Genomic DNA, 26,382 nt, shown 5'->3' with positions numbered 1-26,382 from the left:
GGGACTCATACCTTTATTATGATATAATAAATATTTTCATAAATTATATTTAGCACATATAGTAATTTTTTTGTTTAACCTTTGATTTAGCCTTTTCCCCCATAAAGATTTCTGTCTTTAAAAGTTTCCTGAATTATGCGTTGTTTTGAATTTGTAATTTATACTACTTTACCTCCAGCATAATTATTTTGTTTGTTTTGAATATTTTTCAGAAGCTTTCACAAATCACAATAATTTTTAGACAATATTGAGAAGGCAATCATGAACACAAAAGATTTTGTAGTTCTTCCTTGGGGAAAACCTGGAAATTCTGTAAAGCTAAAATATAAGTAAGTACATATATGTTTATTACTTAAATAGAAATAATTGCTCGATTTTTATATATTGTAATTTAAACTATTCTGAGGGTTGAACTCAGACTTTGTGAACTCTTCACATTGTTGTATTTTTCTCTGTAAGTTATTAGATTTGAAATGTTATATAACTCTATACAGCTCTATAATAGTAAAATCCATTACTGTCGAGTTGATTCCTACTCATAGCTACCCAGTATGACAGAGTAAAACTGTCTCACAGGGTTTCCAAGTCCTTAAATCTTTATAGAAGCTGGCTGCTCTATCTTTCTCCTGTGGAGCAGCTGCTTGGTTTGAACAGCAGAGCTTTTGGTTAGCAGCCAAGCACATCACCACTGTGCAACCAGGGCTCTTTAAATAAAGGAATAAAAATTTTTATGCCACAAGAACCAAAATAAAAAGTTCCAAATGAAATGTGGGCTTATGATCAGTATAACAAGCAGTTACTAAGATTTTCATGTCCCTTATTCAATGTTAAAAAAGAATCATCCTGATTTATGAAGAAACTGAAATTTAAGGAGAAATTAGGATTAAAAATTTTTAAATCCTAATTTCTCCTTAAATTTCAGTTTCTTATGATTAGAGACCTTTAAATAGAGAAGAAGGCATTAAATACTCTAGTATTTCACATAGTGAAGGACATTATGGTGAATTTACCTTTCTCAGGAATGGTACTGTCTTAGTTATCTAGTATTGCTATAAAGAAATACCACTGTAAGTGGTTTTAATGAACAGAAATTTATTTTCTCACAGTTTAGGAGGCTAGAACTCTTGAGTTCAGGGCTCTGGCTCTAGGGGAAGACTCTGCTGTGGGGGAAAGTCCTTGTCTCAGCTTCTCTCTCTTTTTTTTTTTAATTGTACTTTAGGTGAAGGTTTACAGAACAAGCTTGCTTCTCATTAAACAGTTAGTACACATATTGTTTTATGACATTGGTTAATGACGTGTCAACACTCCCTTCTTGACTTTGGGTTCCCTATTATCAATTTTCCTGACCGCTCCTGCCTTCCAGTCCTTGCCCCTGGGCTGGTGTGCCTCTTTAGTCTCATTTTGTTTTATGGGCTTGTCTAACCTTTGGCTAAAGGAGTGTCTTCATTACTGAGGTAAAAGGATGTCTAGGCCAAATCCTTGGGGTTTCTCCAGTCTCCGTTAGGCCAGTAAGTCTGATCTTTTTTTGTGAGTTAGAATTTTGTTCTTCATTTTTCTCCAGCTCTGTCAAGGACCTTCTACTGTGATCTCTGTCAGAGCAGTCAGTGGTGGTAGCTGGGCACCATCTAGTTGTACTGGACTCAGTCTGGTGGAGTTCATCATAGTTGTGGTCCAATAGTCCTTTAGATTAATCTTTCTCTTGTGTCTTATTTTTCTTCATTCTCCCTTGCTCCTGAAAAGATGAGACCAGTGGAGTATCTTAGAAGGCAGCTCACAGGCTTTAAAGATCCCAGACGCTACTCACCAAAGTAGAATGCAGAACATTTTCCTTATAATGTTATGCCAATTGAGCTAGATGTTCCCCAGGACCATGGTCCCCACAGAGCTCAGCCCAGCAACTCTGTCCCTCAGAGAGTTTGGATGTGTCTACAGAGCTTCCATGACCTTGCCTTGTACAAGTTGTGCTGGCTTCCCCCAGTATTGTGTACTGTCTTACCCTTCACCAAAGCTACCACTTATCGTCTATTTAGTGTTTTTTTCATCCCCACCCCGACCCCTCCTTCTTAACCATCAAAGATTATATGTTTTTGGGTGTAAATGTTTTCATGAGTTTTTATAGTAGTGGTCTCATTCAATATTTCTCCTTTCGTGACCGATTTATTTCACTCAGCATAATGCCCTCCAGATTCATCCACGTTGTGAGATGTTTTGCCAATTCATCATTGTTCTTTATTGTGTAATACTCCATTGTGTGTATGTACCACAGTTGATTTACCCATTCATCTGTTGGTGGGCATCTAGGTTGTTTCCATCTTTTTGCTACTGTGAACAATGCTGCACTGAATATGGGTGTGCATATGTCTATTTTTGTGACCACTCTTATTTCTCTTGGATATATTCCTAGGAGTAGGATTGCTGACTCATATGGTATTTCTATTTCTGGCTTTCCAAGGAAGTGCCATATCATTTTCCAAAATGTTTGTACCATATTTGCGTTCCCACCAGCAGTGTATAAGAGTTCCAATGTCCTAGCAGCCTCTCCAACATTTCTTATTTTCTGTTTTTTTTTTTTTGTGTGTGTGTGTGCCATTAATGTCTGTCTGAGTGAGATGGTAGCTCATTGTGGCTAGTGATCGCAACCATTTCCTCATGTGTCTGTTAGCCGCTTGAATGTCAATTGGATTATTTGTCTTTTTGTTGTAGAAATGTTGGATTTTCCCGTAGATTTTTGAGATTAGACCTTTGTCGCAATTGTCATAGCCAAAAAATTTTTTTCCCAGTATGTGGGTTCTCTTTTTACTCTCTTGGTGAAGTCTTTTGATGAGCATTAAGTGTTTGATTTTTAGAAGATTCCGGTTATCTAGCTTATCTTCTGGAGTTTATATGTTGTTATTTATGTTTTTTTTATCCTGTTAATGCCCTGTATTAGGGCCTCTAGCATTGATCCAATTTTTTCTTCTATGATCTTTATAGTTTTTGGTTTTATATTTATACCTTTGATCCATTTTGAATTAGGTTTTGTGTATGGTGTGAGGAATGGGTCCTGTTTCATTTTTTTGCAGGCGGACATGCAGTTTTGCCAGCATCATTTGTTAAAAAGATCGTCCTTTCCCCATTCGATGCACTTTGGGCCCTTGTCAGAGATCAGGTGACCATAAATGGATGGATTTACACCCGGGTTCTCAATTCTGTTCCATTGGTCAACGATTCTGTTATTGTACCAGTACCAGGCTGTTTTGACTACCGTAGCTGTATAGTAGGTTCTGTGGTCAGGTAGTGCAAGTTCTACTTTATTCTTCTTCTTCAGTAGTGCTTTACTTATTTGTGGCCTCTTCCCTTTCCATTTTTTAAAGTTAATGATTAGTTTTTCCATCCCTTTAAAGAATGTTATTGGTATTTTGGTCAGAATTGCATCATATTTGTAGATTGCTTTGGGTAGAATTGTCACTTTCACAATGTTGAGTCTGCCTATCTATGGGCATGGTATGTTTTCCATTTCTGTTGATCTCTTTTGGTTTCTTGCAGAAATGTTCTGTAATGTTCTTTGCATAGATCTTTCATGTCCCTGGTTAGAATTATTCCTAAGTATTTTATTTTCTTAGGGATTATTAGAAATGGTATTGTTTTTCTGATTTTCTTTTCTTCATTCTCTTTATCGATCTATAGGAATCTAACTGATTTTTGTATGTTTACCTTGTATCCTGCTACTGTGCTGAATCTATTAGTTTCAGTAGTTTTCTTCTGGAGTCTATTGGGTTTTCTATGTATAGTATCACATCATCTGCAAATAGGGACAGTTTTACTTCTTCATTACCAATTTATATGCCCTTTATTTCTTTTTCTTGCTTTATTGCTCTAGGTAGGACTCCAGCACAGTGTTAAATAGGAGTGGTGATAAAGGGCATCCTTGTCTTGTTCCTGTTCTTAAGGGGAGTGTTTTCAGCCTCTCTCCATTGAGGACGATGTTGGCTGTTGGTTTTGTATAAACCTAGTGCCGTCGAGTCGATTCCGACTCATAGCGACACTGTGATGCCCTTTATTGTGTTGAGAAATTTCCCTTCTATACCTATTTTATTGAGAGTTTTTATCAGGAACGGGTACTGGACTTTGTTGAATGCCTTTTCTGCATAAATTGAGGTGATCATGTGATTCTTTTCTTCCCTTTTATTTATGTGGTGGATTACATTGATTGATTGCCTAATGTTGAACCATCTTTGCATACCTGGTTTGAATCCCGCCTGGTCATGGTGTATTAATTTTTTGATATGATGCTGAATTCTATTGGCTAGAATTTTGTTGAGAAGTTTTGCGTCTAGATACATGAGAGATATTGTTCTGTAATTTTCTTTTCTTGTGATGTTTTTGCCTGGTTTTGGTCTCAGAGTTATGCTGGTTTCATAGAATGAATTCAGAAGTGTCGCTTCCTTTTCCATTTTCTGTAATAGTTTGAGAAGTACTATTCTCAGAATGTTTGGTAGAGTTCTCCAGTAAAGCCATCTGGGCCAGGACATTTTTTTGTTGTTGGGAGTTTTTTTTTTATTGTTACCTTTTTGATCTCTTCTCTTGTTATGGGTCTGTTCAGATTTTTGACATCATTCTGTGTTAGTTTGGGTAGGTAATGTGTTTCTAGAAATTTGTCCATTTCCACTATGTTTTCCAATTTGTTTGTGTATAGTTTTTCCTAATACTCTGTTATGATCCTTTTTATTTCAGTTGAGGCTATTGTAATGTCCCCCTTTTATTTGGGTTTTTTGTGTCCTCTCCTGTTTTTCGTTTGTCAATTTAGCAGTGGTTTGTCAATTTTGTTGATCCTTTCAAAGAGTAAACTTTTGGTTGTGTTGGTTCTTTATTGTTGTCTGTTCTCTATTCATTTATTCTGATCTGATCTTTGTTATTTCCTTTCTTCTGGTGGCTGTGGGCTTTAGTTTCTGTTCTCTATTTGTTGGAGTTCTGTAGCTAATGTTTTGATTTTGTCCCTTTCTTCTTTTTTTTGATGTGTGCATTTATTGCTATAAATTGACCTCTCAGCACTGCCTTTGCCTTGTCCCAAAGGTTTTGGTATGATGTGTTTTCATTCTTGTTTGATTATAGAAATTTTTTTATTCCATCTTTGATTTATTCTATTACCCAGTGGTTTTTAAGCAAGGCGTTATTCAGTTTCCATGTAATTTATTTATTTTTTCTTAGTCTTCCTGTTGTTAATTTCTACTTTGATGGCGTTGTGGTCAGAGAAGATACTTTGTATTATCTCAGTGTTTTGGATTTTGTTGAGGATTGCTTTGTGGCCTAAGATGTGTCTATTCTGGAAAATGTTCTATATGCATTGGAAAACAATGTGTACTTTGCAGCTGTTGGGTGGAATGTTCTATATATGTCTATGAGTTCAAGTTGGTGGATTGTGGCCTTTAGATCTTCTGTATCTGTGTTGAATTTCTTTGTAGATGTTCTGTCCTTTATTGAGAGTGGTGTGTTGTCTTCTGCTGTTATTGTGGAACTGTTGATTTCTCTTTCCAGTGCTGTTAGAGTTTATTTTATGTATTTTGGAGCCCTATCATTGGGTGCAGAGATATTTATTATGGTTATGTCTTCATGATGGATTGTCTCTTTAATCATTACATAATGCACTCCTTTGTCTTTTATGGTGGATTTTCTTTTAAAGTCTATTTTATCTGAGATTAGTATTGCCACTCCTGCAATTTTTTGGTAGCTGTTTACTTGATATATATTTTTTCATTGTTTGATTTTTTATAAATTTATGTCTTTTTTTCTAAAGTGTGTCTCTTGTAGACAGCGTATTGATAGACCTTGTTTTTTTAATCCATTCTGTCGCTGTCTGTCTCTTTATGGGTGCATTTAGGCCATTTACATTCAGTGTAATTATTGATAGCTATGAGTTTATTGCTGTCATTTTGTAGTGCTTTTTTTGTGGTGCTGAGATTTTCTTTGTTCCTCTTACTTTCCTGTGATGAATTACTTTTTTTTCATTTCTTTTGTTTTTGTACGTTTTGTTTTTATTGAGACTATCTTAGTTATCTAGTGCTGCCATAACAGAAATACCACAAGTGGGTAGCTTTAACAAAGAGAAATTTATTTTCTCACAGCCCAAATTCAGGGCATCGGCTCCAGGGGACAGCTTTGTCTCTCTTTCAGCTCTGGAGGAAGGTCCTTGTCCTCAGTCTTCCCCTGGTCAATGAGCTTCTCAGGTGGAGGAATCTTGTGTCCGAAGGATGTGCTGTGCTCCTTGTGCTGCTTTCTTGGTGGTATAAGGTCCCCAACTCTGTGCTTACTTCCCTTTTCTTTTATCTCCTGAGAGATAGAAGGTGGTGCAGGCCACACCACAGGGAAACTTCCTTTACCTTGGACCAGGGAGGTGACCTGAGTTAGGGTGGTGTTACAATCCCACCCTAACCTCTCAACATGAAATTGCAATCACAAAATGGAGGACAACCACACAATACTGGGAATCATAGCCTAACTAAGTTGACACATGTTTTTGGGGGGACACAATTCAATCCATGACAGAGACTTTATTTTTTTCTTCTTTATTTTGATAAGTAGATTTGTTAGCTTTCTTTGTGGTTACCTTGAAATTTACCCTTATCTTCCTAGGTTTGAACCAGGGTTTTATTACTTGATATTGCCTTGCCTTCCCGTCCATTAGAAAGCTCTATGCCTATACCATTATTCCCTCTTTTATTGCTCTGATGTTTTTGTCATTTACAGATTAACCTTTCTGGTTCCCTGTTGTGAATCTTTTAGTTTTGAATAGTCCTTGAGAGTTCATTTCCTAGGTTGGTATCTGGCTGGTGTGATCGTGCACCCTAGATTCAGGCTGTGGTCTGATGTTTTTGTTCTCAAATTGAAGGACTGCCTTTAATAATTCTTGTACATTTGGTTTGGTTTTTACGTATTTCCTTAATTTCTGTTTATCTGGAAATGTCCTAATTTCACTATGATATTTGAATGAGAGTTTTGCAGGATATATTATTCTTGGTTGGCAGTGTTTTTCTTTCAAGGTTTTATGTATGTCATCCCATTTCCTCCTTGCCTGCATGGTTTCTGACTAGTAGTCAGAGTTTAATCTTACTGTTTCCCCTTTGTATGTGACCATTTGTTTTTCTCGAGCTACTCTCAGGATTCTTTCTTTATCTTTGGTTTCAGTGAGTGTGATTATAATGTGTCTTGGTGATTTCCTTTAGGGGTCTATCCTATATGGGATTCATTGAGCTTCCTGGATGGTCAGCTTTTTATTTTTCATGATATTAGGGAAGTTTTCTGTCAGCAATTCTTCAATGATCCTCTTTGTGTTTTTCATTTTCTCCCCCTGTTCTGGAACTCTGATCACATGCCAATTTTTTATTTTGATTTAATCACACATCATTCTCAGGATTTCTTCATTTTTCTTCATTCTTTTTTTCTGATTTTTCCTCAGACAAAATGGTATCCAAGCATTTGTCTTAATTTCACTAATCCCGTCTTCCATCATTTCAAACCTGTTCCTCAGCCCTTCTATGACACTGTCCATTTCTGAACTCTTGTTGTTTGTCTTTTGGATTTCTAATTGTTGTTTTTGTATGATTTCTAGTTGTGAATTTTTTTCAACATTTTGTTCCTGTATTATTTTCCTGAATTCTTGCATTTTTTGTCTGTATTTTCCATGATTTTGTCTGCCTTTTCCATGAATTTGTCTATTTTTTCCTCATTTTTGTCTGCTTTTTTGCTTCAACTCTTGGATAACTCTGAATATAAGAGATTTGAATTCCCTATCAGGTAGTTGCAGTGCCTTTTCTTCTACTGGAAAGTCAACTGGTGTTTTATTTTGGATGCCTTTTGGAACAATCCTGTCCTTTTTTTTTTTTTATATTTTGATATTATCTGCTGTCTTCAGGACATTCAGAAGTTATTTTCTTCATTTCTTGATTGTAGATTTGTTTGTTTCATCTTGCTTTTTTTAAATTTGGTTATGTCTGAGCATGTGGGATGTGCATTCTTTGTTTCTTACTCATCCTCAGGCATGATACTTTTCACCTCCTTGTCCAATGGGCAGGACCAGTTGCTCAGGGCAGGTCCAGGTGCAGCCGGTCCAGGTGCAGCATGGCAGGTCCAGCAGATGGTCTGTCTCCTTCTGGGGAGCTCCCTGAAGTTGCTTACCTGTCCTCCCTGTCCACTGATCTCCTATAGGAGTCCAATATGGTGAATCCGTGCTCCTTCTTGTAAGGGACCTCTGCTCTTTTATCTCTCCTTGCTCTCTGTTCTGTCAGTTTCTTCTTCCATTTGGTGCTTGGTTGAGTTCTTTATCTCTTCCTCTGATGATTAGAGTTCCAGGACTGACGTTTGTTTCTGTTTTATCTAGCTTTTTGGGTCTTTGCTGTGGAGGCAAGGCATGGTGCTTCTGTGTACAGTGCTGTGTTGCTGTCTCAGTTTCTCCTGATAATCCTTGCACATCTCCAGTGGTATCTGTTTTTCCTTCATTCGTGGTTGCTTGCCTAAGCTGCTCTTTTATAACTTAAAAGTGATTGGCTTAAGGCACACGCTATACTTACGTGGCCTCATTAACATAACATAGAAAACTCTCTTCCTAAATGGAATTATATCTACAAAAATTGAGGTTAGGATTCTGATACATTTTAGGAGGACACAATTCAACTCATGAGGTACCTTCTGTCCTAAATTAGTTGAAAAATGCAATCAGTAGAGCCAAGCAATTCTTGGTCTCCTGGGACTTTCATGACATTGTATGGGTGCCAGAGCGCTCAATGCACTATTTCTCTTTGAGATCACCCAGAGCCACTGGAAATATCCAGGGCCTTTCGTTCAAATATCACTGAGGGCCAGACAGCATGGGTTGGGGACAGTAGCCTGAATCAGATCAATGCTCCTGTTGTTATTCAGTGTCTTCAAAACTTTTTAATGCCCTTTTCACTTTTAAGATACTGTGTGTAAAAGCAAGGTGTAACCTGGAAAATGTTATTCAAATATATGGCATTGTCACTGTTAGGTGTAACACCATATGTATCACTTATTTGGAGGAGGAGCTAGAAGAGCTATCCAACTGACAGCACTACTATTTTTTTTTAATGGAAGACGTGAAAGGGGCATTCAGTGATATGTTTCAAGAAGTCTATGTGAATATTTCTGTAAATATTAATCCAAGAAACCTATATTAAGAACAGATGTTCTATATACTGCATTAGGGAAGGGTGGATATAAAAGTAGAAAGTCACAATCTGGTTCTTGTCTGTTGGTAGCTGTAGAGGACATGAATAAGTAAAATTATATTTACAATATAGTTTGAAACATGGTATGGTAGTGTAAGCACAGGGTGCTCTGAGAACGTGGCCAAAACTGTTGAGGAAGGGGTGAGGAGGTCTACAGGTTTTGCCTGAGAGACACAGTTAGTTAGGTAATTACTGGGTAAAATTTGTGCTAGATAGGGCAGGAGCTTTTCGACATAATCCAGATGGCTGAGGTTGACAGAACAAACTTGGAGAGATGACATGCTAAAGACGGAATTTATCCTGGAGATGAATGGAAATCAGTTCCCTGGCCTGTATTTCATTTTGACCCACCTATGTCCCACAAATTCATAAAAACCAGGCCATGAACACCAAATCTATGGTAATTTCCCTGAAGTTCCCTTTTTCACCCTTTCCTTGCTCCACGCCTGCTTTCACTGGGCACTGTCTTAGCTTGGCTCTGATCTTCTGGGGTTCTCTACCTCCTCTCCATGCCCTAAGCCATTTCAATCTTATTGCTAGACCTTGGATGTTTTGTGTTGACATGCTGTTTCCAGGATGAAACTTAGCTGTCCTCAGTGGCCTTGTCTGTCCTCTGGCTCTGCGTCCAAGGCTGTCACCAGGAAGAATCCTTTGTCTTGTGCCAGATCCACAGAATAAAATCATAAACTTGATCACTTGGTCAGTAGGTCAGCTCTTTCTTTTCAGTCTCATCCTTCCCCCCACCACATTGGTGACTTCAGAAACAGTTTTCTGACCAAGGGAGTGACACAATCACGTTTTTGCATTTGAACTCTTTCCCTGGATGCAGTGTGGAAAGTGTTGTAGGCTGCTGAGACTTTGTTGAAAGCATGTAGACAAGGAGACCAGCTGGGGGACTGATCCTGAATTGTGTCCCCTGCCTCACCCCACAGTGATCTTGTTAAAGAAATAACATAATTTCCCTTCTGTTTGCTCAAGTAGAAAACCTGGGTTTGATCTTAGATTCCTTCCTTGTCCTCCCTTTTGTCAGGTTCCCACTTTAGGTCAGTTTCCAAGTCAAGTCTATTTCCTCATATTTCCCAGATGCTCCCACTTTTCCCTTCATTGTCTTTACGCAGTCAGACCAGCATAGTGTCTCTGTTATTTGGATTATTGAGATAGTCTCCTAACTGGCCACCAGCTTCCGGCTTTACACGCTCTAATTATTTTTCTATAATACAGCCAGAATGGTATTTCTAAAATACCAGTATGACCATTTCTCTTAAAGCCCTTTTGAATCCTCATTGTTCATAGGATAAAAATCTCAATTCCTTATCATGGCTTACAAGGCTCTGCACGACCTGGCTCCTGTCCAACCTCAGCAGTTCCATTTCTTGCCACTTTTCCCATCTGCACTTAATGGCTGGTCATGCTGGACTTCTAGTTTCTTGAACCTCACATCACTCTTTTCCACCTGTTTCCATGTTCTTTCTTCCTTGAACATCCCTTTGCCTGGCTAAGTCCTTTCATCCTTTAGGTCTCATCTCAGACTTCACTTTCTCCAGGAATTTTTTCTGCACTCAAAGGGGTGAAATATGTGCCCCATCTGTACAGGTAGCTCCTGTATGTCCCAATGAGAGCACCATTAAACTCTTGAAATATTTCAGTTGCTCTCATGCTTGTCTGTATTCCTCTCTAGACTGGAAGCTCCATTGTGTCTCATATCCCAATACCTCTTACAGCAAATATAATGAAAATAATGCCTGTCTCTCAGTATCTTTGCCAACCGCTCTGAAGCTTCTGTACTGTCTTTGGTTCCTATCATTTTCTTGGTATTTTCTTTGATTGCACTCATCTGGGGACATATTCTCAGCCCACTTGCCCTTTAGTGGCTGCTCACCACCTCTATAAATTAGTTTCCTCCTCTGATCTCCATTATTCTTTAGTGTGGTCCTTTGGTTAATTGCCATAGCATGCATCACATCCACATTACTTGATTATAGTAAAACATCAATGTAATAATGAAGAAGATACTTAAGCTCATGATAGATAATAACAGTGTCCTGGAGATCTAGGTTGGCTTAGGCCTACAAAAGAGGGAGTGAGTAATGCTGACAACAGAAGACCAGAGTTTTAAAAAGAAGAAAATGACTTGAGTCAAAAGCTTGATGAGCTGAGATATTACTATCAAAATCTTCTGTATGACCCCGGACACCTTCTTAACTCAGTACTGATGTTCACCCTTCAAGCAAAGATTAGACAGGCCCATGAAACAAACAATAATACACATAGCTCAACCATGTATACGAGGCTAAATGAGCACAGCAGCCCAGGGGCAAGGACAAGAAGGCAGGAGGGGACAGGAAAGCTGGACGAATGGAAATGGAGAATCCAAGGTCAAGAAGAGGAGAGTGTTGACACATCGTGGGGCTGACAACCAATTTCACAAAACAATATGTGTAGTGATTGTTTAATAAGAAACTAATTTGCTCTGTAAAGTGTCATCTAATGCGCACACACACACACACACACACACGCACAAAATCTTCTGTACCGTTATCTGTAAGGGGACTCTGCGCTGTCCTCAAAAGTGTCTTTCTTATTGTCTTCCTTCAGAGAAAACAGTAGAATTTGCTTAGTTCAGCTTTTGTTCAGTCACCTTTTGATGGCTCTTACACCAAAACCTCTTTAACAGATTCTTTTTTTTTTCCAAATAGGTCCCAAGCTTTTTTAATTTTTTTGGCGTTATACCTATAGGACACTAAGGTAGAAATTTATTTAAGTTTTCTAGGATTTTTCTTAGTAAAAATGTATATTCTGCCTACACAGAATAAAGCAGTTATTTTAAACACTACTTAAAACTACTTGAATCCTTTAGAGGAAAGGCAATATGAAAATTAGGAAGTATTTTCTATTTTTTTTTATTATACATAGTTGCGCATATATAAAGACATGGTTCATATATAAAGTGAATTATGATTTTAAACCTCTAGGTTATGCTATAGGAAAAATAAAAGTCTGTTTTTAAGAGATACCTTGATTAGGGAGAATACTATTTGAAGGCACATGCTAACTTTGCAAGTTATATTTCAAAGAGGTATAAAGGAAGTAGTGGAAATATTTCAGCACTTATTATAATTTTAATTTAAGGACAAAATACAACATAACATTATGTTGCCTTGGTATTTTATTGTTATACTCACCTATAATTTTTTTTTTTAATGTCAAATGAACATTTTGTATTTAAATCTTGTTTCTTCAGAAATGCTCGAGAACTGCGGATGGAGAAAGTGCAGTTAGAGCTGGAGAACCAAGAGATGGAAAAGAAACTACAAGAATTAGACTCCACAATGAACAAAGAAATGAACAAAAGAGAGTGGGTGAAATTTTGAGACAATTTTAGAGGAGTATACTGAATTATATAAAGAAATATTTTATATGTTATTGTCATTCCAATAAAAATCTTCATTGAATGAATAATTTGCTGCTTTCCCTTGTGAACAAAAAATATTAAATTTCCTTTCATCTTTCATTTTACGCTCGTTATATAGCATGTTGCTTTTTCAAATTGCCATTACCTTATTTCCTTTAGACTCTATTTGGTCCTATCCTTTCTTATTTTTATGCTTAGTTACTCTTCTGAACCATTTTATGACCTGGAATGTTTAGGACAGCAATGCAAGCTTTGGCCTTTGCTCTAAAATTGCCATCAACAAGAAATGAAAACCAGTTTATTTTTAGCACTATTCTGAGGGCAAGAGTTTGTATATACATATTTTTCAAAGTTATTCAAATCATCAAGTTTCTTTGAAATATTTCTAGCAAATGCTGGTTATCTGAAATTTTATTAATGAGAGCTCTCTAGTATTTTACCTGTGTATCTGTATTTACTACACTGAACATTTTTTTTTTAAATAGTAAATAAATACGATAAAAGTTCAAGTAGAACTGATAGATATATAATGAAAATTATCTCTTCTTAAATCAAGGCTGACTCCCAGCCCATTTTCTAGAACCACTTTAACAATTAAAAAAATATTTTTCCTACAAATGTTTTACCTTTGTATAAGCCTCTGTACATACATGTGAGTTAATGTGTGTGTATGTCTGTGTGCATCTTATGTGTCTTTGATCCATATTTTTACAAATGAGATCATCTATAAAAATATGTGGATTGATTCATACCCTGCTTTTTTATTTAATTTATCTTAAGGCTCTTGCCACATCAGCACACATTGATCTATCTCATTCTTTTAGTGACTGTATAGTATTTCTTTGTGTGGATATAATAGCATTTATTTTTCAGATCATTATTAACTTTTCAGAATTTTGTGATCGTAAATGCTGCTGTGAGTATCATTCCACATGTACCTTTGCTTGGATATGCAAGAGTATCTGTGGGGCAAATTTTTTAGTTGTATGATTTTAAATCAAAGTGTACGTACATCTTAAATTTTGAAAGGCATTGAGATATGGTCTTCCAAATAGGCTTCAACAGTTTACACTTACTCCTGTGGAGTGTGAGACTGCATGGTTCAAGTACCTCTGCTGCTACTAAGTATTACCATACTCTGTATATTAAATTTACTTCTGATTGATGTTCAAAGTGATAACCATTAAATGCGTTTGAATACCTTCTGAACCATTAAAGCAGTTCAAATATGTTTATTATAGTTTCAGTATTAAGTATTTGTCATTAGATTCCAATTCTTTGAGAAATATGCACAGCACATACACATACTTCTCTAATAGCCAGCGCATCGGTTTAATCAAGGCATCATGTTGTACATCATCCTGGGTGACAAAGTTTATGGTGTTTTCTGCTGCTTCTCTTTTGATGACTTCTGGCCACCTCTTTTCCTTTCACTGCTTTGAACTTAGCCTGGACTTCTCAGTGAATCATAATACTCCTCTGGGAATCAGATTCCTGGTATTGGCCCCCCAGAGGGAATTGTCCTTAGCTGATGAACCTTTTCTAGATATATTTTTTTAGCAGTTCTAAAGTTTGACTGAGTTTTCAGAATAGTAAAATGCTTTTCTAAGGTCACACAGATAGTAAATGTCATGGCCAGAATGAGAACCTGTCACTCACTGGTCAAGAAGATAGAAGTCCAGTGTTCTAATCCTGGCTTTATTATTTATTATCTGTGAGACCTTGGGCAAGATTTTGTCTCATTATATTTTAAGTGGGAATTGGACTCCCTGCCCTGGTGACTTAAAAAAAAATCAAATAAAATTGCCTTGAAAACTGTAAAACTAAAGTTTACCATCTTTGCAATTTCTGTCACCTTTCAGTGTGGGAGCTAATCTAAAGTCCTGTTAAGGAACTCATCACTTAGTAGGTCTGCTGAATATTTCTGGGTATTATTTTGCTTCCTTTTTCTCTTTAAATTTGTGGACCCTTAGCTTTTAAAACTGCATGGCAATCTTTAGTATTTCCTGTGAATCAATAAAACTGTCTTTAGTCATTGTGAATGTCTGAAAAATGTAATATTTCATCCACATCCATGTTTGGACATTTAATTTTCATTTGTTTCTCCACAGAAGTCACAAATATAGTAGAGCTATATTTTAAAATTAATGAGGATATTGTGACATTATTGATATTTTATTTTCATTTTGTGGTGGTCTGTTACATGTTAACAACTGAATTTCTATTTCCTGAAACAGGGAAAATATATTTTTTTTCATTAAAAGGAGAAGTATATTTAGTAATTACATTTTGCCTTCTGTTTATATATCCTGAAGGTCAAGTGGCTATCACTGGAAATCAGGACAAGCAGGCAAATTGGGTAATCGATCACACATAATGTCACAAAATAAAGGAAATGTTGTTAAGGTAAGAAGATACCATTTGATTCTCAGGCAATTTGCTAAGCAAGAAATATAAGTTATTTTTTCAGATCTTGAATTTCTTTCCATACTTAAGAGCCAAATAATCTTGTTTCAACTTTGCCTAGTATTAGATTTTTTTTTTTTGTAGGTTAATTATTTTGCAGCTTTCATTAATCAGATAAATATTTTTCTTTTTTATCTGTAAGTTGACTTAGAAATTCACTTTGAGTCAAATCTAGTTCAATTCTGGTTAATGTGAATTCAGCTCAGTATGTGAAATAGTTCTATATTAAGCTTATGTTTTTGATATAACAATAGATTTTTTTCTGCCTTTTTATTGTGTCACATTTGTTTAATGTTTTATATACTGCTTAATTATTATTTCTTATGTTGTTGATTCTATATATGAAGATACCCAAGAAAAAAATACTTTCGGATTTCCCAGCCATACAATTGCTTTATCTTTACTGTATATTATAAAAGTAACATCACACTATATTTAAAATTAAAACCAGATGTGTCTTTATGGAAAGAAAATTGTTACATTTCTGAATTATTTAGTACAAGAGCTGTGACTTTGTAAGTTTTAATTTATATAGCTTTTTATTTTTTATATACCTAGCATTAAACTTTCATTGGGCCAGTTGGCATCTATAAACATCATACTTGGTGCTTCTAACCTTTGTGGCTTCTAAAAAGTAATTTATTCTTTAGTGTCATTCTTACTAAGACAGGTTTCTTTAACAGTTTTGGATTAAAAGTTTTATAATTCACTATCCATTTTCCATTCTCTTTCTGAGATAGTGTTCCATGTTTCAGATATTATTGTAAAATATTAAAACTGCTGAATATTTGAGATCAATTTATTTATTTATTTAATAGTATTTATTAATTGCCTTTGTTGTCTTTCAGTGAGTTATTCTTGTTTTCAAGGAGGTCCTTATCTAATGTGAAAGATGAGACACATATGAGAATATTTATAAAATGTCGCTATGTAATTTTTGCCATATCCATTTAGTGTGTAAATAATATGTACTTGGGAAATAATAGTTTAGCTTTACAAATATTTGAGCCTGCTGGGTGTATTTATAAGGAAAAAGTGCTGAATAAAGTATACTCCCAGTTCTCCCAAACCTCATAACTGAATATCAGGTAAAAGGCATGAGGGTTGGGAGCTGTAGGAGGTGGGTCTGGAAAGCAAGATTCTTTGGCTGGAGGGTAAACCTTGGATACCCAGCTGGGGAGTTTTGATGTTTTTCATTGGGTGAAAGGAATTTCCTGACAGTTTTGAGCAAAAGGGTGGAAAGATTAAGGTAATGATTTATAATGATTGATCTCGTCAAATATCCAGTGTGTTTGGAGTTAATATAGAGCAAGTGGGATCCAAACTTTTTGATCATGTACCACATCAGTAAAGAATATATTTTCAGCGTGGACTTTTTTACACATGCACATGTGTTTAGTTATAGATAGAACTTATTTATATACATACTAGCTTAGTAATAAACTATGTGCATTAGAAAAAAAATATGGATATTAATGATGAGGTAAATATAAACATAAATAGATGTTTCTTTTCTACTCTGGTCTTTTCTGAGCGCCTTCATGAATGCATGCATATATGCTACCTTGGAGGCCACTGACACAGAAACAGAGAGACTCTTTGAAAACTTTTTCTTTATTGTGGTGAAAATATACACAGCAAACATTTGCCAACACCACAACTTCCATTTTGCGATTCAGTGACATGGATAACATTTTTCATGTTGTACCACCATTATTGCTATCTTTTTCCTAAATATTCTACCACCATTAACATAAACTCAGTGGCCCCCAAACAGAAACTTTCTCTTTTTCCCTCCCTCCCACTCTTGAAAACATTTTATAATCTTTGGTTTCTATATATTTGCTTATTTCATATAAGTGAGATCATACAGTATTTGTCCTTTTGTGACTGACTTATTTCTCTCAGCATAATGTTTTCAAGGTTTTTCCATGTTGTGGCATGGATCAGAGCTTCATTTCGCTTTACAGCTGTATAATATTCTATTGTATGTATATACTGTATTTTGTTTATCCATATATCTCTTGATGGACATTTTGTTCTTTCCACTTTTGTGCTACAGTGAACATTGGTATACAGGTTTGTGTTTGCATGCCTGCCTTCAGTTCTTCTGGGTAGGATTGCTGTATCATATTTAATTCTATGTTCAACTTTTTTAGGAACTGCCAAACTGTTTTCCACAGTGACTAAACCATTTTATATTCTCACTCACAATGGTTATTGGTTCCAGTTTTTCCACAACCTTGCTGATACTTGTTGTTTTCCTTTTTTGTGATCATTGACATTCTAATAGGGGTGAGGTGATAACTCAGTGTGGTTTTCATTTGCATCTCCCTAATGGCTAATATGGCTAATGATATTAAGCATCTTTTCACATGCTTGTTGAGTATCTTTTTGGTGAACTGTCTTTTCAAATCCTTTGCCCATATTTTGATTTGGTTGTCTCTGGAAGTCTTTTAAAATAATCTAGAGTGCAGAAGAAAAGTGTCTTAATTACAATGGTAGCAGAAAGAAAAAAGGGAACCAAAAAACAGTGACAGAAGAAGAAGTCAAATGCATAACTGATATTCTACTTTTGATTGACTAGAGGTAGTACAAAGAAGAGAGGTGAAAAAAAAGGAAGGTTCTAGGGTATAGATTTGAAATTTTGTTTGAGCCTGATGTGATAGTTGAATCTGTGGGAGTAAGTGTGTTTCCTCAGAATTTTTTAAAAGAAGAGAGTTGTGAAGGATAAAGCTCAAGGAAGGCCAGTGTATGGAATAAGGTGGCAAAAGTAACTTTAATGTTTACTGAATATCTGTTTTATACCAGGCAACGTTTGAACTGCTTTTCCTGTACTATCTCATTAAATGCTTATGCCACTCTGAAGAGACCATTGTTATTATTCCAGTTTTAGAGATGAAGTAACTTACAATCAAAGAAGTTAACTTGCTCAGGGTCAAGTGGCAGGGCCAAGATTTTGATTAAAGGTTTTCAAGCTTGTTCTAGAATAATTTACTACCTCTCCAGTGAAGGAGCCTGAGAAGAAAGAGAATGGTAACAGTAGAATCAAGGTAGTGTGATTTAATGGAAAATGCAAGTAAAAGGGGGGAGTTTTAGGAAACATGGAGAAATCAATATTGTCTGATACATTGTGTAGTGAAACAAGTTTTGAGGGAGTTAGACCAATGTTTCTTAGAAGGGGGCAGTTTTGCCCCCACAGTGGAAATATGGCAATGTCTGAAGACATTTCCAGTTATTGAAACTGGGAGGGGGGATTTACTGCTGACATTTAGTGGGTAGAAGCCAAGAATGCTACCAAACATCCTATAATGAACAGCACAGCTCCCACAACAAAAATATTATTTGGACCAAAATATCAATGGACTCGAGGTTGAGAAACCCTATGTATTTCTGACTCATCCAATAGATTTGTGACCTTAGGTAAGTCATTTAACCTTTCTGAGCCTTTGTTACCATGTCTGTAAACAGGCATAGTAATACCCACATAACCTACTGCATGGAATTTTGAGCAATATGTGAGATAATATATGTGAAACTTCTTTGTAAATTTACCTGAAAATCACATTAAAATGCCTATTTATTGAGAATGAATATTAAAAAAATTGAATTTGATGATTGGGCCATTATTAAAGTAGATGTTGTCTTAGTTATCTAGTGTTGCTATAACAGAAATACCACAAGTAGATGGCTTTAACAAACAGAAAGAAATTTATTCTCTCACAGTTTAGAAGGCTAGAAATCTGAATTCAGGAAGCTGGCTTCAAGGGAAGGTTTGTTCTCTGTTTTCTCTGGAGGAAGGTCCTTGTTATCAATCTTCCCCTGGTCTAGGAGCTTCTCAGTGTAAGGATCCTGGGTCCAAAGGACTTGCTGTGCTCCTGGAACTACTTCCTTGGTGGTATGAGGTCCCCTGTCTCTTTACTTGCTTCTCTCTTTTGTATCTCAGAAGAGATTGATTTAAGACACAAGCTATTCTTGTAGATTGAGTTCTGCCTTATTAACATCATAAAGGCAGGATTTGCAACACGTAGGAAAATCACATCAGATGACAAAATGGTGGATAGTCACACAATACTGGGAATCATGGCCTAGCCAAGATGACACATATTTTTGGGGGACAAAATTCAATCCATGACAGATGTGAAAAGAGATTTCAAGTGATTGAAAAGAGAAGGGTGGGAGGCAGTAAGTAAAACTAATATTGTAGTGAACATGAGAACAGAGGAGGAGGAACTCTTGAGGGTTTAACAGGATCAGGAAAGGTTTTATTATATTGTTTTTTTAGAATCAGGGATAAGGTCTAGTTGGATCAAAGAACCATTTTGTAGATTGAGGGATGGATGCATTAGTGGAGGAAAGATTGAAGACACAGTTGAGAGAGGTGTCGGTTGCTGGTGATGTGGTCACTGAAGAGGTGGCTTATAGAGGAGGCCTTCACTAAATGGTTCATAAAGGAGGCTTTCACCAAAGGAAGGAGGACAGATTTTCTCTGAAACAAGAAAGATGGAGGTGAGAACAGGTGGCATTAAAAGCATATTTTCACAGGTAGGTAAGTTTCTTTAATTTTTGTTTGACAGGTAGTGAGGCAGGTGACTGAAGCATTTGAATGGGGGAAAATCCCAATATTCCTAGTAACCCTTTTATGCTTCTTGGGACAGAATGCATTCACAAACATTTTCAGGTTCTCAGGTGTCTTGGGAGGCTACTTGTCCCACTAAAAGTATATGCTGCCTTCCAATGGGGGCTTGTGTAACAGTGAAAAATGACAGAAATGTTCTTCAACAAAAATTGACTAAGGTAGAAGGCTTAGATATGAGGCAGAGCATCCAGGAAGTGTGATTGGGTCAATTTTGTGTCTTTTGTACATCTAGATAGTCCTTGTAAGCATATTGTGGGTTCCCGTGTGATAGTTAGGGAGCCCCAGAGGGTTTGACTTTTTTTTTTAATGTGTGTCATATTAAGAAAACCAATGTAACAAAATGGAAGGCCCCACCCTCCAAAAGTCTTTGGGACAGATGGAACCCACTAAACATTGCACCAGACTACCAGCAACATTTTGTGGGAAAATATGCCTATATGAAATTTTCAAAATTGATATTACCAACCAAAAATGTGAACACACTCAATTAGTAAGCATGCATTCCACTACTGAAAACACATGGCGTCATCAAAAAATTCGAAACAGGTGGGGCTGAGATGGCTAACTAGTCAGAAGCTTCTGCTCAACCCTCTTGCAACAAAGACCCAAAAAAAACACAAGTGAATCAATTACATATATGACAATCTATGAACCCTGAGCATCAAACACAGCACTAAGGAATCGATCTGAGTGACAGGGGAGCGAGAGATGTTGCAGAAGCAGCAGTGAGTTGCCGAACCCACGCAGTGCCTCAGCTCTGATTCCTTGGCACTATTTTTTTTTTTTTTATTATGTAGCACGAATGTGGAAGGGCTGATGGTAGTTTCCTGAGACATGGCAGATTCAGCAAAAGAAGGCAAACAAAGTGGCGCACCCCTGACCCTGTGGGGTGTCTACAGCGGGGCTGACTGCAGAGTTTAGGAAACAGCTGCTTCAGTGAAAAAAGGCCAACAAATTGCTGGAACCCCAACCCCCTGGTGTGACAGCGAGGGTCTGGCTGTGGAATTTAGGAAAAAGCTGCTTCAGGTTATGAAGGCAAGTGCAGGATGCAGTCCTAACCCCCTGGAGCAGTCTCAGCAGGGACCCTGCTAGTGCACACAGGCTACACATGTCTCTGGAATCTGAGATGGAACAGCACTGCCAACACAAGATAAGTGATTTTGTCTAACTTATCACGTGATCTTATAGCTCCTTCTTCTGAAAGTACTCTCTCCTATCTATCTGATCCCTCCCCCCTTTACCCCAGCTGGCTTCATTAGCAGTTGAGTTCCCTGGGCCCAAGATAGAATGTGCTGCACTCTCTTGGCCTGGGAGAAGGAGCAAATTAACAAATGGGGAAAAAATACTTTCCTGACTCCCCTAAATTGGAAGCTCAGAGCAGAAGAGGCTCCAGTCTGGGCATAATGGATCCACAGACTTTGACATTCACCCCTACATGGAACCAGGTGGCTATTATAAAGCAAGGGCGAATCTGTTAGAGGTCTGACTGTAATTGTTTCAGCTGTGAGGTGGAGAGGTATGTTTTGGAGGTCTGATACCACTCTACCTATTAAAAACAGCCCTCACCTACAATTAATGTAATCCATCACATAAATAAAACAAAAGACAAGAAACACATGATCTTATTAATTGATGCTGAAAAGGGATTTGACAAAGTCCAACACTCATTCATGATAAAAACTCTCAGCAAAATAGGAATAGAAGGAAAATTCCTTAGTATAATAAAGGGCATTTATACAAAGCCAACAGCCAACATCATTCTAAATGGAGAGAGGCTGAAAACATGCCCACTGAGATTGGGAACCTGACAAGGATGCCCCTTATCACCACTCTTATTCAACATTGTGCTGGAAATCCTAGCCAGAGCAATTAGGCTAGATAAAGAAATAAAGAGCATCCAGATTGGTAAGGAAAAAGTAAAAGCATCTCTATTTGCAGATAACATGATCTTACATACAGAAAACCCTAAAGAATCTGCAAGAAAACTACTGAAACTAATAGAAGAGTTCAGAGTATCGAGATACAAGATAAACATACAAAAATCAGTTGGATTCCTCTACACCAAAAAAAAAAAAAAGGAATATCGCGGAGGAAATCACCAAATCAATACCATTTGCAGTAGCTCCCACAAAGATAAAATATTTAGGAATAAATCTAACCAGAGACGTAAAACACCTGTACAAGGAAAACTACAAGACACTACTGCAAGAAACCAGAAGAGACCTACATGAGTGGAAAAACATAACTTGCTTATGGTTAGAAGACTCTACATTGTGAAAATGTCTATTCTACCCAAAGGGATCTACAGATACAGTGCAATCACTATCCAAATTCTTTTTTTTTGTTGTTGTTAATAATTTTTATTGTGCTTTAAGTGAAAGTTTACAAATCAAGTGAGTCTCTCACACAAAAACCCATATACACCTTGCTACACACTCCCAATTACTCTCCCCCTAATGAGACAGCCCGCTCTCTCCCTCTACTCTCTCTTTTCCTGTCCATTTCGCCAGCTTCTAACCCCCTCTACCCTCTCATCTCCCCTCCAAGCAGGAGATGCCAACACAGTCTCAAGTGTCCACCTCATCCAAGAAGCTCACTCCTCACCAGCAACCCTCTCCAACCCATTGTCCAGTCCAATTCATGTCTGAAGAGTTGGCTTCGGGAATGGTTCCTCTCCAGGGCCAACAGAAGGTCTGGGGGCCATGACTGCCGGGGTCCATCAAGTCTCAGCCAGACCATTAAGTCTGGTCTTATGAGAATTTGGGATCTGCATCCCACTGCTCCCCTGCTCCCTCGGAGGTTCTCTGCTGTGTTCCCTGTCAGGGCAGTCATCGGTTGTAGCCAGGCACCATCTAGTTCTTCTGGTCTCAGGATGATGTAGTCTCTGTTTTATGTGGCCCTTTCTGTCTCTTGGGCGCGTAATTGCCTTGCATCTTTGGTGTTCTTCATTCTCCTTTGATCCAGGTGGGTTGAGACCAATTGATGCATCGTAGATGGCTGCTTGCTAGCATTTAAGACCCCAGACACCACTCTTCAAAGTGGGATGCAGAATGTTTTCTTAATAGATTTTATTATGCCAATTGACTTAGATGACCCCTGAAACCATGGTCCCCAGACCCCTGCCGCTGCTACGCTGGCCTTCAAAGCATTTAGTTTATTCAGGAAACTTCTTTGCTTTTGGTTTAGTCCAATTGTGCTAACCTCCCCTGTATTGTGTGCTGTCTTTCCCTTCACCTAAAGTAGTTCTTATCTACTAATTAGTGAACGCCCCTCTCCCACCCTCCCTCTCTTCCCCCTCTCGTAACCACAAAAGAATGTGTTCTTCTCAGTTTAAACTATTTCTCGAGTTCTTATAATAGTGGTCTTATAAACTATTAGTCCTTTTGCAACTGACTGATTTCACTCAGCATAATGCCTTCCAGGTTCCTCCATGTTATGAAATGTTTTCCAGATTCCTCACTGTTCTTTATCGATGCGTAATATTCCATTGTGTGAATATACAATAATTTATTTATCCATTCATCCATTGATGGGCACCTTGGTTGCTTCCATCTTTTTGGTATCGTAAACAGTGCTGCAATAAACATGGGTGCACATGTATCTGTTCGTGTAAAGGCTCTTATTTCTCTAGGATATATTCCAAGGAGTGGGATTGCTAGATCGTATGGTAGTTCTATTTCTAGCTTTTTAAGGAAGTGCCAAATCGATTTCCAAAGTGGTTGTACCATTTTACATTCCCACCAGCAGTGTATAAGTGTTCAAATCTCTGCACAGCCTCTCCAACATTTATTATTTTGTTTTTTTTGCATTAATGCCAGCCTTGTTGGAGTGAGATGAAATCTCATTGTAGTTTTGATCTGCATTTCTCTAATGGCTAATGATTGTGAACATTTCCTCATGTATCTGTTAGCTACCTGAATGTCTTCTTTAGTGAAGTGTCTATTCATATCTTTTGCCCTTTTTTTAATAGGGTTATTTGTCTTTTTGTAGTTGAGTGTCATGTAGATTTTAGAAATCAGGCACTGATCAGAAATGTCATAGCTAAAAACTTTTTCCCAGTCTGTAGGTAGTCTTTTTATTCTTTTGGTGAAGTCTTTGGATGAGCATAGGTGTTTGATTTTTAGGAGCTCCCAGTTATTTAGTTTTTCTTCTACCTTCTTTATAATGTTTTGTATACTGTTTATGCCATTATCAGGGCTCCTAACGTTGTCCCTATTTTTTCTTCCATGATCTTTATCGTTTTAGATTTTATATTTACGTCTTTGATCCATTTTGAGTTAGTTTTTGTGCATGGAGTGAGGTATGGGTCTTGTTTCATTTTTTTTGCAGGTGGATATCCAGTTCTGCCAGCACCATTTGTTGAAAAGACTGTCTTTTCCCCATTTAACTGTTTTGGGGCCTTTGTCAAATATCAACTGCTCATATGTAGATGGATTTATGTCTGGATTCTCAATTCTGTTCCGTTGCTCCATGTGTCTGTTGTTGTACCAGTACCAGGCTGGTTTGACTACTGTGGTGGTATAATAGGTTCTAAAATCAGGTAAAGTAAGGCCTCCCACTTTGTTCTTCTTTTTCAGTAATACCTTATTTATCCGGGGCCCCTTTCCCTTCCATGTGAAATTGGTGATTTATTTCTCCATCTCATTAAAGAATGTCTTTGGGATTTGGATCAGAATTGCTTTAAATGTAGATCACTTTTGGTAGAATAGACATTTTTATAATGTTAAGTCTCCCTATCCAGGAGCAAGGTATGTTCTTCCACTTTTCTAAGTCTCTTTTAGTTTCTTGCAGAAGTGTACTGTAGTTCTTTGTATAAGTCTTTTACATTTCTGGTAAGACTTATTCCTAAGTATTTTGTCTTCTTGGGGGGCTACTGTAAGTGGCATTGACTTGGCGATTTCCTCTTTGATGGTCTTTTTGTTGGTGTAGAGGAATGCAACCGATTTTTGTATGTTTATCTTGTATCCTGATCTCGGCTGAACTCTTCTATTAGTTTCAGTAGTTTTCTACTGTATAAGTTTTCTGTGTATAAGATCATGTCATCTGCAAATAGAGATACTTTTACTTCTTTCTTGACAATCTGGATGCCTTTTATTTCTTTATCTAGCCTAATTGCTCTGGCTAGGACTTCCAGCACAGTGTTGAATAAGAATGGTGATAAGGGGCATCCTTGTCTGGTTCCCGATCTCAGTGGGCATGTTTTCAGCCTCTCTCCATTTAGGGTGATGTTGGCTGTTGGCTTTGTATAAATGCCCTTTATTATTTTGAGAAATTTTCCTTCTATTTCTATTTAGCTGAGAGTTTTTATCATGAATGAGTGTTGAACTTTGTGAAATGCCTTTTCTGCATGAATTGATAAAATCATGTGATTCTTTTGTTTTATTTATGTGGTGGGTCACATTAATTGTTTTTCTAATGTTGAACCATCCCTGCATACCTGGTATGAATCCCACTTGGTCATGGTGAATTATTTTTTTGATATGTTGTTGAATTCTATTGGCTAGAATTTTGTTGAGGATTTTTGTATCTGCTTTTTTTTTATTCATGAGGGATATAGGTTTATAATTTTCTTTTCTTGTGGTGTCTTTACCTGGTTTTGTTATCAGGGATATGGTGGCTTCATAGAATGAATTTGGTAGTATTCTGTCCTTTTTATACTCTGAAATACCTTTAGTAGTAGTGGTGTTAACTCTTCTCTGAAAGTTTGGTAGAACTCTGCAGTAATACTGTCCGGACCAGGGTTTTTTTTGTTGGGAGTTTTTTGATTACGTTTTCAATCTCTTCTTTTGTTATGGGTGTATTTAGTTGTTCTACCTCCGTTTGTGTTAGTTTAGGTAGGTAGTGTGTTTCTAGGAATTCATCCACTTCTTCTAGGTTTTCAAATTTGTTTGAGTATAGTTTTTCATAGTAATCTGATATAATTCTTTTAATTTCAGTTGGGTCTATTGTAATATTACCCATCTCATTTCTTATTCAGGTTATTTGCTTCCTTTTCTGTTTTTGTTTTGTCAGTTCGACCAGTGGTTTATCAATTTTGTTGATTTTTTAAAAAAACTAGCTTTTGGCCTTATTTCTTTCAATTGTTTTTCTGTTTTCTATTTCATTTAGTTCAGCTCTATTTTTTATTATTTGTTTTCTTCTGGTGCCTGTGGGTTTCTTTTGTTGTTCTCTTTCTATTTGTTGAAATTGTAGGGATAATTCTTTGATTTTGGCCCTTTCTTCTTTTTGGATGTGTGCATTTATTGATATAGAATGGCCTCTGAGCACCGCTTTTACTGTGTCCCAAAGGTTCTGATAGGAAGTGTTTTTATTCTCATTGGATTTTATGAATTTCTTTATTCCATTCTTAATGTCTTCTATAATCCAGACTTTTTTGAGCAGGGTATTGTTCAGTTTCCAGGTGTTTGATTTCTTTTCCTGTTATTGATTTCCACTTTTAGGTCCTTATGGTCAGAGAAGATGCTTTGTAATATTTCAATGTTTTGTATTCTGCTAAGGCTTGCTTTATGACCTAATATGTGGTCTATTCTAGAAAATGTTCCAAGTGCCCTAGAAAAGAAGGTATAGTTGGTTGCTGTTGGGCGGAGTGTTCTGTACATGTCTACGAGGTCAAGTTGGTTGTCGTGGCATTTAGATCTTCTGTGTCT

The 26,382-nt window shown here is 37.0% G+C and overlaps 1 protein-coding gene across 2 annotated transcripts in view; it reads left to right on the top strand.

Annotated features, from left to right (window-relative positions):
• The first annotated feature begins 261 nt into the window (after positions 1–261).
• ZBBX (zinc finger B-box domain containing) overlaps positions 262–26,382 on the top strand; it is a 151,761-nt gene continuing 125,640 nt past the window's right edge. For both annotated transcript variants that reach the window (XM_003416255.3, XM_003416256.3), the window contains exons 1-3: positions 262–329; positions 12,460–12,573; positions 14,946–15,036. In XM_003416255.3, the coding sequence (XP_003416303.2) occupies positions 262–329; positions 12,460–12,573; positions 14,946–15,036 (273 nt within the window). The remainder of the gene's footprint in view (positions 330–12,459; positions 12,574–14,945; positions 15,037–26,382) is intronic.

This window comes from Loxodonta africana, chromosome 23, assembly GCF_030014295.1.
Source record: "Loxodonta africana isolate mLoxAfr1 chromosome 23, mLoxAfr1.hap2, whole genome shotgun sequence".
NCBI lineage: Eukaryota > Metazoa > Chordata > Mammalia > Proboscidea > Elephantidae > Loxodonta > Loxodonta africana.
Note: the sequence above shows the minus strand (reverse complement) of the source record. Positions and strands in the feature narration are given on the sequence as shown.